The sequence below is a fragment of the Monodon monoceros genome, unplaced genomic scaffold, assembly GCF_005190385.1.
Source record: "Monodon monoceros isolate NGI ecotype Baffin Bay Population unplaced genomic scaffold, NGI_Narwhal_1 Super_Scaffold_13, whole genome shotgun sequence".
NCBI classification, from domain to species: domain Eukaryota; kingdom Metazoa; phylum Chordata; class Mammalia; order Artiodactyla; family Monodontidae; genus Monodon; species Monodon monoceros.
This window is the reverse complement of record NW_021703769.1, coordinates 55,971,790-55,993,026: the sequence shown is the minus strand read 5'-3', so window position 1 is coordinate 55,993,026 and position 21,237 is coordinate 55,971,790. Positions and strand designations below refer to the sequence as shown.

Below are 21,237 nucleotides of genomic sequence, written 5' to 3'. Positions count from 1 at the left end.
TATATACCCAGGTGGCTCTCTTCACTTAAATCTTTGCCATGAAGTTAAAACTCAATTATTCCCAACTTGCTGGGTTTGGTTTTTTCTTTTTCTGTTTTTAAGTTCTCCACCAAGACTGTAAACTCCTTGAGGGGGGAGAGCTGTGCCTTTTTTCCTAATCTCGCAGCCCGTAACATACTGAAAGGTGTCTGTGTACTCGAGACCACCTTTTCATACCTGTTTCATAATGCAGGAGAGTCTACGGTAATTATGCTGCAAAATGTGGGCCCTCAGCAATAAACCGGGCTACTTCAGTAATTGAACTCAGGATCCCCTAAGCATTCAATACCCAAAAAAGAACTCAACAAACCCTGCTCCAATGCCCCTCTTGTTAATGTAGGAGCCACGTAGCTGTATGTTTAACACCCAAGGCTCAAAACGCTCCATCAGAAGTGAAGAGGCACCTCAAGCAAATCCTTCAACTGCTATCCTCCATGAAAAAAGAAGAGAGATTAAACATCAATTTGGTCAATTTGAAAATTCCCCAGTAACTTCCAGAAAACCATAATCTTTTTTCTGTTGGGTGTATGACTCTGGGCTTAGTTTGACAGCTAAAGCAAAATCACAATGTGCAACATTACCTATTTATTATTATCTACTCTCAGCAGTGAAAATTCTTTTCAAAGTTTAACTATCTAATCTTCCCCCAAAAGACTTTTCACAAGTGTCAAAAAAAAATTAAGATTAACAACCAAAAAATATATATTTTAAACAACCCAAATTTTATTTTATAAACCAATGACAGCTACTAAAAGATGCTTTAGGAAACCTTAGCTAAGCCACATGAACAATCAGGCCTATACAAGTACAGAGAATCTAAACATGCTTCAGAACTAAAAACTAAGTTGTATGGCCCAAGGGCATACAACTTAATTTCTACCAAAAACACACTTTTTCAAAAGGGCTATGGGAATATCAATTGACAAAAAGCAGTAGAACAAGTAGTATGATTAGACAGAAAAGTCTCCATTGCTTAATACAAGATAAACTTATCAGTTTTAAAAGTTTCTGCATTCATTTTAAAGGATTAGTGCAGGGGTGGAAAAAAGATCAAGAGGATTTAATCATACTTTGAAAAGAAAGCTCCCACATGAGCTAAAACAAAGTTACAGTCCAAGTTATAGGAATCTAGGTTACATGGCAAATTGTTAAAAAGTAGCACAGAACTATTATTTTCATACCAAGGTCATGCTTAGGGTCATAAGAAAATCCTGTTTTCAGAATTAATTACATATAATTCCAGTTTACCAGCACATAGTTAGGTCACACAGAAAGAGCAAATGCAGAGCCCAGCCAGCCTCCCTTCCTCCATCCGGCAGCCCTGGAAGTGGCCTAGAGGCCGCCTCTACCCTTTCTGCTGGCCTCCCAGCCCCCTTCAGCACCTGCGAGACTCGAGACTCGCCCTGGAGGAGACAAGGCAGACTGTTTACTGTGGTTCCACTCAGCACAGGTCCAGGACCCTCTGCAGGTCTGCGCCACCAGCTCTCTCATCTCCGGCAGAAGGGGGATGTGAAATCCCCACAACTTGGACAAAGTGATTAACATTCTGACTGGGAACCCTAAGAAACAGGCATTCTTGCATTTGAAATGAAATGCACTATTCAAATGGACATACACTCCCTTTGCACAAAGTTGTATTCTGAGGTTTTAAGCAAGCAAGCACTTGTGTGTAAATGTCGTGTTTTAAGTGCACCAGGGGAGGAGTTCAATCCTGGAAAAGTGAATTCTACTAGGAAGATTTGGGTAATTTGAAGTAGATACCACTCCCCACCCCAATCTGTAAATTGTAATACTGAACTTTTATTGAAGTAAAGCACACTAAATCAAACCAATTACAAAGATACATGTGTCACACCAAGAAAACATTTTCAGTTATGCTGACAGCCCAAAATGCTTTCAATTTTTCAAAGACAGTTTTAATGCCATGGGAAAAATGCTCACGACGTTAAAATGAAAAAAGCAAGATACAGTACCATATACGCAGCATGATCTCAACTATGAAATAATTTTAATATTTATACATTGAAAAAAAAGACTGGAAGAAAATGCACCAAACATTTAACTGCAGTTATCTCTGTATAGTGGGAAAACAAGATACTGGATTTTTTACTTTTTGGAAATTTTCAAATTTTCCAAGAAATTAGTGTTTATAAATCAGAAAACTAGTGGAAAAAAATAAAACTTAAATGTTAAACTACCAATGGATTATTAAGGAAGTACTAGGTGAGTAAACTGGCTTTGAGGCATGGCTACATGGACTTCACCTCAATGAAAAAAATGTCCAAGAAAATTTTACTGCAAATTCGTAACAGTTTTGTATTATTAATGTTGGAAGCTTTAGTTAAGTCCTACCCACAGAAACTTCAGTAGCTAATATCTAATCTTAATATACAGAAAATGCCAACTTTTCATCAAAAATTTAATGCTATCTTAATTGCCTTAATTGTTCTTGTTCTCAGAGGCTGGTCTGAACAAAGGGTATAATTTAAAAATTCCAGCCTTCACAAGAGTTTCCATTAAAGAAGGTTACTTGAAATAATCAATCTTAAGCAATTAAGAGATGAGATTTGCTTTTGGTGCATTAATCTCTTACATCTTAATTTCCAAATAAGTTTTTAAAACATTTTACTATTAAATGACTATTGACAGTTCTGTTATTTCAAGAAGATGCAGAATGCAACATTCAACAAGCATTTATTAAGAATCTACTGTGTTCCACACATTGTGCTAGGAGTGTGGGCAAGAGGAGGAAAAGGGATTTTGAAAGGTGGTTGGATATAAATCCCCCACAGGTCAGTTCTAATTAATTCTCTACAACAGAAAATTGCCAAGAAGTTTCTTTCATACTGTACCATTGGTTTAAAAAGCACTTAACCTAAGTATCTGTGTGGCTGTCAATGTTTGTTTCTATATATTTAGCTTTATCAACGGAAGGAATGAAGAGTGATAGAAAAGGGGAGAGACACAGAACCAAGCATAAATAATCAAATTTCTTCTTAAATGTACAGATCTCAATTTTATCAGGAAGATTTGTTCTCACCGAAATTTGGTAACTTCTCTACTACACACAGGCCAAAGAATGTTCTGACAAAATAACAAAAGCTACAAAACCTGTGGCTCGAAGGAGCAAGAAAATCCTATTGGTCCATGCTGCCTAAATTCACAGCTTTCCAAAACTCTAGAAGAAGGGATCCATTTTATGACAAATTCAGAATCTGCCTTACATTTTTTTCTAAAGTAAAAATTCCCACCTGACCTTACACCCCTGAATATGGTATCAAATGAATGCATTTTTCTTATATGGCCCTATACCCAGTCTCTCCAGATCCAAGAATCTTGTCAAGCAATTTAATGATTTAAGAGACTAAGGATCACCACATATGCCAGAAAAAGACTTTGTTACGACAAAAGAGAGGCCAGATATAGAGCCTAGTAACTCCTAAAGTGATGGCACTGTGCCTCAATCTGATTGCCTGGGATTACACTTCAAACTGTCTAATAGTACAATTCTATTAGGCTAGAAACTCCTTGAGAGATTATGTGATTCATCTTTGTATCACCTGCCCCTATCACTAGCCTCTAATAAATAGAATGCTTGGCTGTTTACTGTAAATGTTGGGAAATACGAAAGGCTACAGAATGACAAGATACACTTGCATTTTTAAATGACCACACCTTCCACAGAAGGATTTTAATTGCAGAAATCAGAACTCATAACACCACAGCCAGCCACACACACACACACACACACACAGTTTCCAGACTAAAAAGCTTCAGACTTTAACCCTCGCTAAAAAAGCTATCTTTTAACACACACAGTGTTTTCTCAAAAACAGACAATCAAAACAAAAACATTTTCTTTTGTTACTTTCCTTTTTCGGGGGAAATTCTCCAATATCATATTAAAGGCTAGACTACCTGCATTTGCCTAAGACCCTTTCAGTACTTACAAATGTAGCAGCCCACTGTCTTTTTTAAACTTTTGTTGTTTAAACACAAAAGGAACTTGAACTTGAGCAAGGAGATATCTTAAAGCCAAATGCCAATGACAGCAATGGCTCCCACCAGTGACTAGTTTAACACCCAGACCCTGTGTGAACTGATGAATTTTACAGAGGGTCAACCCAGTCCCAATGGGGTTTTAGTTCCCTGTACTACAGTCAAGAGAATGCCATCAAAATGACTTTTACAACTACCAATAAAACCAAGTGTCTCCAATTTTTATGGAACAGTCTGAACCAGGGGCAAAAACATACAAAGTCCACCTATGAAATGACTGAGAGCAGGTTTTTAATAAAGTTAGCAAATGGGTGAAGTCTGACTTGGCACCCGGCTTACTTTCCCATCCAGGTCTCTATCTTCCACATTATGTGCCCCATTCTAGCTCTGGACCCTTTTTACCTAATCCCTATGATGACAAACAGAACCCAAAATGAGGAAACCAGATTTCAATCTAAGGCTTTCTAGACACAGCACTAGCTTGGGCAAATCAGCTCAGAATCTCTTCATCCAGTAGACAGAGAGAACATCACCAACTTCACCAGTTTATACCAACATAAAAGAAGCTCAAGATCTCAGCAAGTGATATAAGTAGGTAGTTAACACTAAGTTTTTAATTATCCCTTCCTCTGGAATGATTATCTGCAATTTAAAAAGCCACCCTTCCTGAAAAGGGAGAAAAAGTATCCTCAAAGGCCACCTGACCTCCAGGTCTGTTTTTGCAGTAATGCTATCCAGAGGCAAAGGCGGCACTCAGGACTTAGAACTAAGCAGAAGTCCTCCTTCTCTCAAGGCAAAGAACACTTTGTTTAAGGGTGGGTACTCTGCTTCTCACTTTATGTATCTCCTTTTCAGGAGACTGCCTTGGAGACATTAGCCATCTTGCCCAAGGTCATGCTGGGAACGCAGCCTATGTACAAAGCCTAAATACTCTTCCTGCTAAAATGAACCAGAAATACAGGTTAAAGCCATTCATCTTCAAGCCTACTTATCCAGATTCACTTATGGGGAAAAACTCCAGCAAGAAATACCAAACTTATGTATATAGTCTGATGTCTTTAGCGAAGAAAAACAAGCCTGGAGACCTTTCCCATGCCATCCACCAGCCCTACTAAGGGGGGGGGGGGAAGAAACCCCAAATGTACACATGTAGAGGTACTGAATTGGGGAACCAGACAGATCTGGAATATCTGTTCTACCATTTACTGACCTGGTCTATTTTAGCCAAATAAGCCTTCTTCATCAATAAAACGGCAATAATCCAGGGGAAGTACTAGTTTTAAATGAGACCCTCCTCAGCAGGATGCTGACGTGAAGTAAACACTGAAAGAACCGCTCTAAAGGTACATCACCCTCAGGCCCCACTCCAAGACTCAGTTGTTCAGTGTGAAGAGCTGACTTTACAGCACTAAGATACACCCGGCTCTGTTCTCCATTCTCCTCACCCTCCTCATACTGCAGTCACCTGGGGATCTGTAAGCCTCAACTCTTTGGAAAGGTTCTCTGCCCCCACTGCGTTGACTTAGCAGACCTCTGAATCCCTGTATTAAGCTCAGAACACATCTATGCCAGGTTCTGTTAAAGCCAGAAGCTCCAAGACACGGTCCCTGCACCACTGTAGCCCCAGTCTATGGGAAGGGATAGCTATGGAAGCAAAGCAAAAGGGGAGAGCAGACACCCAGCTCAGGGAAGGTTGGAGAAAATCGGGAGAACTGAAGGAAAGCTTCGTCACAGATGTTCGATCTGTCTGAAGGGATGAACAGGCAGAAGGAAACCTTAGAAAAGAGCATGAAGGTATTCAAAAGATTACACAGTATAGCTAAGATATCTGACCCAAGGTCAGATCAAACCACAAGAGTCTTACAATGTTGTGCTCAGTTCAGACTTCATCCTAGAGGACACAGGGATACAAAGGTTATTTTTCAGTGAAGCAACAAGATCAAAAAGATCACTCCAGTGGTCCCAGGAAAGAGGGACTGGTGAATGGGTTAACTCAGGACTGGGAAGCAAGAGCAGGAAGGAGATTATTCCAAGCGCCCAGGACTCACCTCCTCCAGAATAGCCTTCTCTGAACCCATGGCCAGGCCGCACTGCGAAATGTCCTTTTCTGACCCCAGAACACCTTACATATGACATCAAAATAAATCATCCAAGTATGCATTGGCCTCAACAGAAAAGGAAGCCCCCTATTCAATCATATATTCCCTAGAAACTGCACAGAATCTGCCACGTACGCATCTGCTGAGTGGCAAGGTCACAAAAACAAAAAAGACCTGTTTTTGCTTTGTTGAGGCTAGATGAGTCCGCTCTGAACACCTGCAGGACACCCTGGTGGAGATGTCCACCAGGGGACAATGGGGCATACGTCTTTAGCAATCAGGAGAGAGGGTCTAAACTATAAGGACCAATTTTGGAAATTAAGACTGAAATGGCCCTTAAAGGGATTGCAGGAGAAGGTAGCTAAAGGCTAAACCCTGGGGAATGTAACCTAAGTCACTGAAAGGTCAGAGGTCAAAGTAGCCTAAAGAGAAGACAATAAAAGTCTCTAGAAGAGAAAGGATGACTAAGAGAGGAATAATCAGAAAGGCAGGCAGGGAACCACAAAATGGTCCAGATGATTTTTGGTCTATCTGAAATTTGTTTACATAAAAACAAGGTGCCACCTATTAATCCAGTTCTCAGTAAATTTTTGATAATGTTATTTTAGGACAAGGATGAATAAGGAAAGGACAGAGATCAATTTAGCACATGCATATACATTTCTTTGATTTCTCTGGTGAGTTTATCATCCAGATAAGGAGATATCATGTTACACAGAAAATAAACAACATATGTTGCAAACAAGTGCCAAAATAAAGCACTGGATTATATTCCTTAAACCTCCATAACCATTAGTTGACAGTTTTGATTGAAACTGTTTGATAATCATTAATTGATGTACTTTTAATTGCAATACTTAAATGTAAGGCTCATGAGGGTACTGATCAAAGGATCTTATCATCACACCCTCAATGTCTACATGAAAAACTCTACAATTGTCTTATATCCTGGCCATCTGTCTTCATATAAAGAACATATAGCACATATGGGTGGCATTGCTGGAAGTGAGCCGATAAAGAAAAAAAGAAAAAATTACAGGGGTAACTGTCCTCTCTGTTTTTTTGCTGTACGCGGGCCTTTCGCTGTTGTGGCCTCTCCCGTTGCGGAGCACAGGCTCCGGACACACAGGCTCAGCGACCATGGCTCATGGGCCCAGCCGCTCCGCGGCATGTGGGATCCTCCCAGACCGGGGCACGAAGCCGTGTCCCCTGCATCGGCAGGCGGACTCTCAACCACTGCACCACCAGGGAAGCCCTGTCCTCTCTTTTAAGGACATGAGGTTGCTTATGGATAAGAATAAATCAATATGACTCCTACACTAATGTTTGCTTTGATTATAAATCTAAGTCAGCCTCAGTATACCAATTCTTTTCCTGTCTCCCCCTGGCACCCCAAAACTTCATGAATTTAGACTCTCCCTCCAACGTAGAACCCCAAGAACTTCAATTTGACCTCACATTTCATAGATCTGGCTAAGCAAATTCTATGCAAAACCAAATTCTGACCAGTATGTACCCTAATTAAGATGAATTTCCAAATATATTTTAAAAGATCTAAACAGTTTTGACTTCAATTTACAGCTATTCAATAAATCAGATCATGAGGACACCTGGTTACAAAGTTAGTCATTAATCTGCTTTACAATTTAGTTAACAATGTCCTATTAGAAATCATTCAAATTACTAAAAATACTCAAGTCAGACTAGCATTCCCAACACAGCTATGTCCTCTAAAACCAATATAACACAAAACTCAGTATATAATGTTTCTGTGTACTCTTTTCAAGGGGCCCTATTACTGCATAGCAACTTCATGTTTTAACTACATGAATTCAGTTTATGAACCCTAGGAATCCAATGTACTCTGGATTGGCACTACTTCGTAAGTTTATTGAAGGGAAAGGTTATTTTTCTATAGCTTTATAATTAAACTTTTTTAAACCCTCACAATTTAAACATAAGTCAAAATTATAAATAGTACCTTCCTAAATCTACATCACCACTAAAACTCCCAAAGTTCAGTAAAATAATAAATCACAAGTTGAATAAACTCAATTTAAGAAAATGTAATGAGATGTGGAGAATATAGTAGTAGTTGCAGGGGGGAGGGCTGCTAGCTTGCCCTTTTTACAATGTGTACAACTGCATTAAGATTTTATAACAAGAGTGGCATTTATGTTTCTTAAAACTACCTTCTATAGTAGAGTATAATACAGAAAAAAAGACACTTCAACAAGAGAAATATGGAATGAATCATAAATCTACTTGATGACAAAGGAAATCAAAATGCTTAAGGAAAACACAACTACATCAAATACTACCATGCACTAAAATTAATCTGACAAACTATGTACACTTGTAGTAATTTTTTTCAAACAATGGTAAAAGATGTCAAACTAATTCAGTAGGAACAGATCAATCTCTATTTTGCCTGAGTTCAAACTTTCTGACAGCATCAACTATTCCACTACATTAGAAACAGCAAGCAGTCTTACGTACTGCATCCATACATCATGGACTTCCTTGCAATAAAATGTTTTTGTGTTTTTAACTTATCGTAAACAAATTCACAATCAGGAGGGGAAAAAAAACAACACTTTTTCCAACTCCCATGTTCTGAATGGCGTTTTAGATAAAGAATCAATGTTTGCCAAAGAGAACAAGATCTCTGTAAGCATTAAAGCTTAGATGATATAGAAGCCCTTTGTATACATCCCAGTTTTTATCACCAGGTTATTTTATTTTAGATGACCTACACTATGGCTCAGAAATATGTTAACTTTTAACAGGACTCATGAGCTAACTCACTAATTACTTCTATCTGTTTAGTCACTTGTACAATCCATGTTTTCATCTTGGCTTCAACCAAGTCTTATTATTTTGTTGTTTTATTTTTACAGCAGTATTGACTGTCCTGTAAGTACCTCTCCCAGTTCTATCTGGAAGCCTGTATTAGAGAACAAGCAACAACAAACTTACTGACTACACACCCCAGGCTTCTCCAGTAATACTTAAACCCCTCAGCCAAGAATGTCTTTTTATGGCAGGTCTGGCCTGGGGAGATGGTGATGGACCTGTTCTCTAACAGTCCTATCAAAGCAAGGCCCTAAGGGACAACAGACATAAGGAAAGTCAATTTAATTATTCTTACATCTGTCCACTCCCTCTTGGGTCATCAACGCTCAGGTTCTACAGGCACACTCAGTAACCTAAGGTGTCAAAGGGAGTTCCCATGAGAACTAGCCCAACAGTTATCTGCCTTACTTGCCCGTAACTGACTAGGCTCTCCAGGTAATTATAAAGGCAATAGTATTCTTAAGACACAACAACTTCCTCTTTGACTCAGAAGAGTACGGAAACATGTACAATATAAGTGTGTAAAGCAATAAATTCTAATCAATGTTCCAAAAAATGCTGTTATTGTAACACCAATCAGCTCAAACTAACTTTCTAAAAACATTTTTTTTAGGATAGGCTGGCTAACATTCAAAAATTGCCCATATAAGTTCTTAGCTTACATTCTATTTAAACATTTCTAGAGCAAGTAGTAACTAGAATAGACAAAAAACAGACAATATATCTGGACCTAAACCTAAATGTGAAATTGGGTCCACAGGCACACTCTTAACCATTTTTCCAAAGAAATATGTTTAAACGGCTTTACCATGCAGAGCTATGGCTTCCCGGAAGGGTTGCAAATCAGTCTCTACAGATGAGCTAGTTTCCGTTGAAGTAGCTCGGTTAGGGGACACTACAGTCAGTCTTGGGGGAGCTCTAGAGTTTCGCGGTGGAGGAACTTTTCCACACAGGAAGCTGATCAAATCTTCTCTACGAATAGTTCTTCTGCGCTTTTTAACCCAAGCCAACACATCCTTATTGCGTCGCTGATAGCCAATCTGAATTCCAATATCAAAACTTCGCTGATGGGTATCCACGCTTTCTGTTAGGAAAAAAGAATAAGAAGAAGATACACGATGATCAGTAGAGCCAAGCTGCGTTCTCTCCTAAAGAAAACCACCATTTTACAAGTTCACCAAAATGAGTATCATTAAGTACGGGGCTCTTTAAGTCTATCAGTAATCTATTAAACTAAACTTCATTCACGTTTAAAATATCATACCTGACACCTAATCATAATGTTCTAAATTCAGTAAACACGTCACATAATCCTAGAGCTTCTGCCTTGTTCTTTAAAAAAAAAACTCAATAGATAAAAACAGAGACTACTTATTGTTAAACGAATTACCACTTTAATAATGTTATTTCCTTAAAAAAGCTTACTTAATCTAATCAAGCTAGTTTATTTAGTAATGCTAACAATAGGTGAATTGGGCTTCCCTGGTGGCACAGTGGTTGAGAGTCCGCCTGCCGATGCAGGGTACGCGGGTTCATGCCTTGGTTCGGGAGGATCCCACATGCCACGGAGCGGCTGGGCCCATGGGCCATGGCCACTGAGCCTGAGCGTCCGGAGCCTGTGCTCCGCAACGGGAGAGGCCACAACAGTGAGAGGCCCGCGTACCGCAAAAAAAAACAATTTTTTAAACAGGTGAACTATTAAATGCTTATTGGCACTATACCCAGCTTCCCCTGAGAAAAAAGGTACACGAATACCTCGAGAGCAGTACTACTGTCCCCTCACTGCAACTGAGCAAACAGACACTGAGTAACTCTACCACAGTATTCAAGAGCTGGAATTTTTGTTCCAGAGTCTGTGGTTCTTAACCACTAAGCTTTGAGAAAAGAAGAAATTCTCAGGAGTTCTAAACAGGAGCGTTCACATCATTCACCAGATGACCATACACCGCAACAAATCACTCAGGCGGTGCTCACCTTGCATGTACCATGTCATTTCGGAGGTGTACTCCTACTGACAGGTTCAGCACCAAGAACTGGAAACACACTAAAAGCAGTAGCAAACATTTTAGAAATAATAAGGGAAAATTAATTCTGATTGACTACTCAACAAAGCCAAACAGCACTGTGGAAACAAGAAGCTTCATTCATTTCCCAGGAACGTTTTCAATCTGCTTCCAGCTCCCAACAGTTTTCTGTAACTTATAACCACTTCCAAAAGACCCTGTCTTAAAATCTCTCAGACTGGTCTCCTATTCTCCCTGTAGATACTGCCCGCCCCCTGTACATACTGAACCCAGATTTTCAATAAAATGATGCCTGCCCCTTTAGTGGCTTTACACAGTTGAAAACAATATTAATACTTGCAAACTTAAGTCACTGCAATTTATTTTTAGTTGATCTGCTGTGCTAGCAGGAAAATCACCAATATATCTTCATTCCTCTTACTTTTCCTAACCTGTATTTTAATTCTGTCTGCGACATCTAAAGTAGATGCTGAAAGGATAAGCAAACCAGTGAATGAAGACCTGTGTCCCAGAAAGACAATAATCCAGACATCACAGAGGCTCCCAAGCTGCATGAATTTGCATTATTAAAAAAGACGGCAAGAGGGCAGCACAAACAGAACTTTATAACAAGGCCTATTCCTTAGATGATCAGTTCTTATTGCTAAAAAGTTAAAAAGAAAAATGAAAGAAGTTACCCACAGGAGTACTCTTTAAATATTAAACTCCATCACAACTTTCTAATTTTACAAATATAAAAAAAGCTACTCATGGGACTTCCCAGGTGGCACAGTGGTTAAAAAGACTCCGCCTTCCAGTGCAGGGGGCCCGGGTTTGATCCCTAATCAGGGAACTAGATCCCACGTGCATGCCTCAACAGTTCGCATGCCACAGCTAAGGAGCCTGCCTGCCACAACTAAGACCCCGTGCAACCAAAATAAATAAATAAATAATAAACGCGCCTAAAAGAAAAAGCTACTCATGAATGAAGTAATTTCTCCAGTGTCTCACTACTAGAATGCCCAAGTTGCAATGTGAATCAACGTGTTCTGATTTCTCATTTCATCATAAACAAGCACGAACCCCATTTCAAAGGTAAATAGCATTTAAGAGGCTAATACAGCGCTTTCCCATCTCTTAGTCTTAAAGACTTAGATGAAGCCAACCTTAAAGGATGCATAATCTCTAAGACGACCTTGTAAACTTGTATGTAGACCTTAAGTGATTCTGAAAGAGCTAGAAACATTTTAAGAGAAATCAAATCATTGAGTAAACTAAGCCCATCCCATGGGACCACAGAAAGGAGGATAACCATCCACTGTTATGGATCTACAAGCAACTAGGTTTCTACAAAGCTGCGCTACCGAAGAGAGCTGTTAAAATCAAGCTCTTAACCAGAGAAGTTTGTTTCCAAAAAGAATGACTCAGGAAATTTTATTTTTCGAGAACCAAATGGAGGCAGGTCCAGAATTGTAAGTATAGAGGGACAAAAAGTTGAAAGGGGTACAAGAAACAAGTTCGAAGCAAGCATGGATAAGTGCAAAGTAAGATGAAGCAGGCATGTAAATGTACACCTAGCAAACCAGACAGCAAATAAGAAAAGCTGAACTTGATACAAAACTCAAGAGCCAAAGGGAAGGAATCAGATGAGGCAGTTTAAAAAAAAAAAAACAAAAACCCTGACAATCCTGCGAGGAAAGAGCTTTGATTCGTTTTGATTGAGGACACAAGGAAAGCCCAAAAGTCAGATCGGCAACAGGCTGATGCTTTAATCACAGAGTTGAACAAAGTTGGAAAACTCAATATTCATACTTTTGAAGGAAGGCAGTTATATAAGTAGTTGTGAACCTCTTTTAAAATGTATGCAACTGACCAATCATTTCACCTCAAAAATTCTGCACAAGTCTCAACAACACAACCAACCAAGAACACGCTAAAAATCAAGTATTTTGTAAACAGACTTTTACAGACTAAGAAGTACAGGAGAAGAAAAGCAGATTTAACATTTAAGGTCTTCGGGTACATACATGCTTTTGCACTGTCTGGGCATAATTTGGTCTTATACCATTAACATATCCTGAAAGCCAAATCCAATTACTTTACCGCCCAGATTAATCCAATCTCAGTTATTTCCTTAAACAGAGAATCTAATCTCATATTGACATTAAAACATAGTTTAAAATATAGTTCTTATGTTTGAGAACTTTAAAGAGTTACTTGGTTGAAAATTAAACCCTCCTATCACATCTTGCACTAAGTAGAAGAGATCTAAATGCTTATTGGAGAATCTTAGGAATGACCAGACTAGATTTTAATCACTGGTTAATTTAGTGTCCAGTAAAATAATAAACGTACACACAAAGATGGCCTCCAGAAGGCTCTCAGCCAAAGACTGCTTTGAATACTCCTGAACCTTCCAATTAGACACCCAAATTCTAGAAATGCAGAGCAAAGAAAACTGTGGGGACAGTCTTGTGTCCAACACTTTTACTGATGCCAAAGCCACTGTGGAAAACGGCCATGATCTCGAAGGTTAGGCAAAGCCCAAGGGCATCAAAATGTCAATCTAACCTTTAATCACAACACATTCATTTCCTTATTCAAGAAACAAACTGATTCATACAACTCATAGTAGACATCTTTGTTTCATATTTTTTTAAAACTGTTTTTATATAAATAGCTGAAATTGAATTCAAGGGATTTTTATTAGTCTCATTTTCCCACTGCTGGCAAGGGGCAGTAGGCAAAGAATCATATTGATTTCTGCAATGAAGACCAAATGCAGAACTTTCTTACATGAAACATAAACACAATCAGATTTCACTATCTATAGTTTTTTGATACTCACTAACCTCATGTGAGTTAGCCAAAGCAGATACCTCAATTTCATAAACAAGGAATTGGAACTGAGGCTCAAAGGGCCTTGCCCTAAAAAGTTACTAAATAGCAAAAGTTCTTTCTACAATCGATTTCTTCCTCAACAATAGAGAAGCCATCTCCCATTCTCCTTAGAGGATCTACAAACCAGAAAAATCACACTGCTAGATCAGGGTACATTTCCAAGGAATACTAGTAACTACAAAACATTTAAAACTTAGAACTCAATCTGCACTAACCAACTAGTCTGCTGTAGGAAAAAATATGTATTTTAACTGTTTCATTAGAAACAAATATCTAGGGACTTCCCTGGTGGCGCAGTGGTTAAGAATAGGCCTGCCAATGCAGGAGACACGGGTTCGAGCCCTGGTCCGGGAAAATCCCACATGTCGCAGAACTAAGCCCGTCCGCCACAACTACTGAGCCCACATGCCACAACTACTGAAGCCCGCGTGCCTAGAGCCTGTGCTCCGCAACAAGAGAAGCCACCACAATGAAAAGCCCACGCACCGCAACGAAGAGTAGCCCCCGCTCACTGCAACCAGAGAAAGCCTGCACACAGCAACGAAGACCCAACGCAACCAAAAATAAATAATAATAGATTTTTAAAAAAGGAAAAGATATGAGTCATGACCAAAATAAAACTGCTTTTCAATTGTTTTGTTTTTTTTAATATTTACTTATTTATTTATATTTTATTTGGCCGTGTCAGATCTTAGTTGAGGCACGTGGGATTTTCATTGCGGCATGCAGGATCTTTAGTTGCAGCAGGTGGGATCTAATTCCCTGACCAGGGATTGAACCGGGACGCCCTGCATTAGGAGTGCAGAGTCTTAGCCACTGGACCACCAGGGAAGCTCCTTTTTCAATTGATTTAAGGAAACAATTTCTAAGTTCCCTAACAAAGTGGTATCCAAAGATAAACACGAACTTCTAGGTAACTTACATACTGACTTAAATCTTCACATAGCACATACAAACAGCAGGAACCAGGGAAGGATCAGAGTGGCCACGGTTCCCTACCATCCAGTCCTCGTCCTCCCTTTCCTAAAGGTACTCACAAGTTTTTGTTTGGATAGCTCTGAAGAAAAGCTTCTTCCACATTTGCTCAATTGATGAAACTTGTGGTATAGTCCCAAACAAATCTGCATAACCCCAAAACTGTGGCTATGATACTGGTTCTGAATAACCATGTGACCCAATTCTGTCCCAGAGACATAAGTCATTTACTGGTAGCTCCTGGGAAAGAAGCTTCTGGGCTCTTCTAACCTTCCGTGAGTGACCCTAAGCTGTGAGGTGTGAGCTGCCAACACTGAAACTAGTCTAATGACAAAGCTGGTATGCGCAGGCCCACACATGGACTACAGAGAGCTGCAGAGCAGGGAGGCCTGAGCCACTGGATTCAATCAATCCCACCTTCAGGCTTCAAGGCAGAGCAGCCAATCCATGTCCAGCCTGACTTGTCTTTTCTGCTATTTGCAGCCAAAACATCCTTTTACAGAGAAGTTCCACATCAGAAACTGACAGTCTTCTATAAAAATTCACAAAAAATCTATAAATGGTATTAGTAATGACTGAGGCTGCTGCTTAGTAAAATAAAACAGGGTATTCAACTGCAATCCATACTAAGGTTTTTTGAACACTCTCAAAGTTCAATAGTTTTCTGCAGCAGGAGAGTCACAAACCAACTCCAGAAAGTCAAAACATAAGCTGAAATTTCATTATTTGCCTCCAGGTAGAACATGCTTTCTCTGACCAGTTGTTTATACACCAATCACTCATCCACAAATTTTCAGTACGTTCTGTTCACTTTCAGTTCACAGAGAAGCCCAAGAAGGCCACGATGAAGTGACTACACACTATAAACAGGATCTGGCATCAAGATGTCTCAAAAATAAGGACTTTAAAGGGCATCACACTATTTTTCTCCTGTCAATTCTATTTACTTTCAGCCCTTTCAGGGAAAGATGAAGACACACCACAAAGGTTATTCTGACAGAAATAAAAATAAATAAATAAATAAGAATGTCTTCCGTTCATCTTAAGCACTGCCCATAGCCAAAAACATCATCTGAAAAACAGAACCTGACCACCAACACAGTCCATGCTTGAAGACTCATCGCATGACACACTAAGAGCCCGCACTCTAAGTTGTGCGTACTTACTCCTACTCACAATTGAGAAAATGAAGGTTTACAATAGTGAAATATTTTTTGTTCCATTATCTGTCTCCAGGACCATACAACTAAGTAAAAGTAACAGTCCAAAATCTGAACTAGAACAATCTAGCAGAAGACTCCATGATAATGATGCTGCTGGCCTTCTCCAAGTACCGCCAGAGTCACACCTTGGGGCAAATGCTGTTCAAGGAGAAAACCAAAAACATCTTTAACATAAACAGTATCAAGAGAAAGCTCTTAACATATGTGGGAGAAGTCGGTATACAACTAAAGTTTCAGACAGTTTTAAAATGCAGAGGAGCTTAGCATTAAACAAAAAAAAGAAAAAATGGAGCTTAACATAAAACAAAAATCAAAAAAGAAAAATATTACAAAGTTGAGGGAAATGACAATAAGAAGCAGTGAGAAGTGGCTCTGGGGGATGTGGGTGAGCACTGGCTCCCAGGCAGCTGCTGCAGAGCAAGCAGGGCCCCAGCGCCCACCTCCGCTGACCACGAGGCTCCAAAGGACGGCCAGCCTCTACTGAGCAAATAACCCCACACTGTAGAAGGAATTTAGAATTCATTATTTTCCTAATGAGGAGTCAGGAAAGAGGTTGAAACCAGTCACCCAAGGAAATGGGAGGTGTATTTAAGAGGCAGAAAGAGATGAGCTTGACAAAGCATTTTTCAGATAAGCATCAACCAGGCTAGTTAAAACCACCTCAGTAACTTCACTCCCTTTGCTGCAGACAACAGAAAACGTACTAAGCCAGGGGACACACCACCACTGAATATTTAACAAACATTACTTCCTTTAGATTTATCAAAGCAAAGTAAAAACAAAAACCAGCCATCAGAATTTTCTTCCCTTCCAAAAAAGGATGCCAATGTCTGACTCAACTTACTATGTGGAGCAAAAGGAACTCCATTTTGCCAAATTCTGTGCACACTGAGGACACCCCAATTCACTCTCCTCCAAGTCTCCAGCCACATTCAACCAAACCAACTGCATCGTTCAATGTTTCAAAATGCCACATCAAAAGGGGCCCTCTGCTAGACTTTTACCTCAATTCTGACCTTCCTATGTGCTCATCTTAGGTGCTATCAGGAAGCTGGTAAAAGTACCAACCTCTCCCCAGGCTGGGTGAGGCAAAATGAGCCATCTTTAGCTTGTCAGATAAGCGCTTAATCATACAAACTGCAAGAGCATTGCCCATTTACAAGGATCCTCCAAAATCTCCCCCCATCCCCGCCCCCATAAATTACATTTAGATATTGAATAAGAACTGTGAACACTCTAAATTTACCACTACTTACAGCTGCATGCACTGTGACACTACCTTGCTAATTTTATTGGTTCTATTTAAGGTACCCAATTATTCCTACAGCTGCATTCTTGTTCTCTAAAGACCACACCCTGAAAAGGAGGAAGAATGTGAGGATCTGCAGAGCTTATCCACACTTTCCTTGAGTCAACTAGGAACAGAATAATGTTGCTATACTACCAAATTCCACAAACCACAATTAACCATTCCTCAGGTAAAAGGGGATATATTTCATTTTACAGAAATAGGACACAAAATAAAACTAAGGTTGGACTGACAATCCAGCATTTGCCATAATGCAAGAACTTCATGTTTATTTAAAAAGGAATTTAATGTCTTTCATTACATTTTCTGAACAAAGGAAGCTAACACATTATAAGAAGCATTTTCAAATCAAGAAATCAAATTAGGGATTATTTCAGAGTTCAGCTTCTGAGCCCACTTTTTTACATGAAGAATTAACACTAAAGAAAACCGCCAGCTACAGTCCTAAAGAGATGCATTCCAGGAGCACACAACAGCACCAAAAACTGAGAAGTCAGAGAACATTCGTATTTTTCTACGGCCTAGTCCAAGAGCATGGCACACAGATGGACTAAAACTATGTGTTGCTTTCCCCTTAAAGCAAAAAATAATTGCAAAACCTGAAATGGATAAACCGTGATACCTCCACACATAACACTAGTCAGAAAAACAAAAAGCACTTATACCTGCAATGTGAACTGAATAGATCAATCTCAAAAACATTATGAAAAGTGGATAGAAAAACCCAAACAGAAAAGGCTACCTACTATAAGGTTCTATTTATTACATTATGGAAACACAAAAACCATATATACAGAAATCAGATCAGCGGTTGCCCGGGGTGGGGGGAATAGATATATTCCATTTACTAACAATGTATGTTTGTCAAATTCACGCCATACACCTTAAAACGGTGATTTTACTATATGTAAATTATAGTCCAAGAAAGAGTTTTCCAAAAATATGAGTTTCAAGTATTATTTCAAAATTCCCTGTCTGGGTGAAACCAAGAGCCATTCCAGAGGATGTTAAAAACCCTCAAGCAGTAGTGAATGTTAGAGTCAAAATTTAAGGAACTCAGCTATATAAAATCAAAGCTGACCACTGGGGCACCATTTCATTAGGTTTCCTTTTCTCAGTAAGCCTGGATTATTAGCTCCTCATTCCCTGAAATTAACATTCTATTCACCAGGTTCAGTTTACATTCTCAAATAATCATCCCAAAAAACTGCAAGGTCTAAAAGGAAATCCAAAATAAGGGATTTTTTCCCTAAAGAATGCTATCTTAATTGGCTTATTCTTATGCAGATAAGAATCTGAGAATCAAGTCACTCCACAGCCTGTTTCAACCTTATTTAGATAATTCTGAAAAACACAAAGCTCTACTGCAATTATCAACAGCTTCTGGCAGTTTAAAAGCATTTATTTAAATTACATTTTTACTAAAATTAACACTCAAATTCAAATCCTTCTCCCACAGAAACCTTGCCAAATATCAAACCCAAATTTCCAAATCTTCAAAACAAATCTAAACCCACTGTTGCTGAGAGAACACGATGGGCAAGAACATTTACTCACATATCTTCACGTGGGGGGCGGGGATTAACTGCAGAAAAGCACTGCCATGAAACACAAATCTTGATATCAACTCAAACTGATCAGATTTCCTGCCAACAATGTACCATCAGGCAGAAAGTAGCTTGGAAGACAAATACTGATGGAGTTGCTAGGGAAGAGCAACTCCATCAAACATCTGCATGTTAATTAACGTGTGTACAGATCACTCCAATTAGCTAGTTTTCGACGCACTTAAATTATGCTGTGCCACCATCATGCTCGAAATTGTCTAACTCAAGAAAAACTATTCCAAGACGTGCTTTTCCGCAAACAAGTTGTCCCTCCCACCTCTGTGCGAGACACACTCCTCTTCCCTGGGTGCCTAAGAAGCACATCTCACAGTCTGGAGCTCTGGGCCTCTCAACCTCGGCACTACTGCCATTTGGGGGGTGGAGAGGCTGTCTCGTGCACCGAGGACAGTTAGCGGCCTCCACTCAGTGATGACACTCTGGAGTGCCCCAGACATTGTCAAACATCGCCATGGGGTGAGGGGACCAAACGCCCGGACCAAACGCCCCCGGCTGAGAACCCGTTATCTAGATATAACATCACACCGCCAGAATTCTCAAGTTGCAAGATACTGAGAATTAGTGGCTGGATTCAGAAGCAGAAAACACTCGGGAGATACCTCCAGGTCAAGGTGGCCAATGCACTAAGGAACGCAGGACTTAAACCCTGACGCAGACCGCCCTTCCCCTTAGCCAGCAATGCAGCAAAGTTGTCCTTACCTTTGTAAAGGTTGGTGACGGCAGTGGCTGCATTTTGGAAAGGAACCCAAAGAGAAAGTCCTGGCTGCTGACACACTCGGTCTGAAAAACGACGAAAGGAAAGAGAAAAAACAAAAAAAGAGAAAGAAACACACAAAGACAAAAAAAGAAAAAGAAAATGCAATGTTATTTGGGCGTCAATCACTCCGGAACGGCCATATTAGGTTTCGCCATTTTGTTCAAGGGTTGCCGGGATCCCGCGCTAGGTGGGGAGCGGGCAAGAAGGGGGTCGCGGCGGGGCTGGAGGGAGAGCCGCGGGGCCCCCGAGCGCAGCCGGGACAGATGCGCGGCAGAGGGAGGCACCCCTTCGCAGTCCCCGCCCCGAGGCCGGCTCCGGCACAATAGGGCCCCCGCGCCGCCTCCCTTCGCCATTTTGTGACCGGGGGCTCCTCCCCTGCCCTCCCCGGCCCGGGGGCAACCAGCGGCCCGGCCCCAGGAGCGGGAGGGCCCCACGGGCGGCCCCAAGCCCGGCCGCCCCCCGCGCCGGCCCCCGGCCGCCTCCCGAGGGCCCGCCTCCCGCGGCGCCATCTTGCGAGGAGGGGGCGGTGGGGCCGCGTTGCGACGGCCGGAGCCCAGCCAACCGCTCCCCGGGCTCTCCGCCGACGGCCGGGCGCGAGGCGGGGGCGGCGGCGCAAAATGGCGGCGGCGGCGGCCCTCACCTTTGTAGAGCTGGGCCACGGCGGTGGCCGAGTTCTGGAAGAGGTGCCACAGCTTCTGCTGCTTGTGCTCGGGCTGCGCGGCGGCCGCCGCCTCCTCCTGCAGCTCAGGGGGCAACTGCTCGTCCTGCTCGGCCTCGGCCAGGCACTGCCGCTCCCACTTGGAGAACCAGTGCTCGGGCCCGTGCTCCTGGATCTCGGCCTCGCCCTCCTCCTTCCGCTCCTCCATCCTCCGCGGCCTCCCGCGGCCTCGCAGCCGCCGCGGCCGCGTCCTGCTCAGGCGGGGCCCCCGCGGGAGCGTCGTCGTCGAGCGGCCCGGCGGCGGGGCCCAGCGGCCTGCGGCGGCTCCTCGCGGCGGCCCAGGCCTCCTGCACCCCGACGGCCTGCGAGCCCCGCCCCGCGGCCCCGCGCTGCCCGGGACAACCCCCGACCCGGTCTTCCCCACCCCCGGCCCCTGCCGAAGGGCGCTGCGGACCGGATGAACACCGCCGCCTCTCGCCTCGCCGGCCTGAGCACGTCTACCGCCGCGCCATGGCGCCGCGGCCTCCCTAGGGCCACCGCCGACCGCTCCGCGTTGCCCTGCCGGCGCCGCCGAGCCTACCCCGAAGACTGAGGAACGTCGTCGTTGCTGCCGCCGTCGTCGACGCCTCTGCGGTTGCTGGTCCCCGCCCACATGCTGACGGAGAAGCACCGCCCACTCGGCCCCGGCTCCCCTGCCCGGTTGGGGCGCGCCGGATCCGAGGGCTTCTATTGGTCCAATCCGACCGGTTCCGCTTGCCGGCCTCTAAACACAGCGCCGTGATTGGCTCATCGG

The 21,237-nt window shown here is 41.9% G+C and overlaps 1 protein-coding gene across 2 annotated transcripts in view; it reads right to left on the bottom strand.

The window, feature by feature from the left end:
- CUNH16orf72 (chromosome unknown C16orf72 homolog) overlaps positions 1–20,908 on the bottom strand; it is a 56,565-nt gene extending 35,657 nt beyond the window's left edge. The window contains exons 1-3 of one of the 2 annotated variants that reach the window (XM_029220045.1): positions 20,427–20,908; positions 19,729–19,809; positions 9,802–10,077 (exon numbers count right to left, since the gene is read on the bottom strand). In XM_029220045.1, coding sequence (XP_029075878.1) covers positions 9,802–10,077; positions 19,729–19,809; positions 20,427–20,652 — 583 coding nt within the window. In that variant the 5' untranslated portion in view covers positions 20,653–20,908. The remainder of the gene's footprint in view (positions 1–9,801; positions 10,078–19,728; positions 19,810–20,426) is intronic. The other variant, XM_029220046.1, reaches the window with a different exon arrangement.
- Positions 20,909–21,237: the final 329 nt, after the last annotated feature.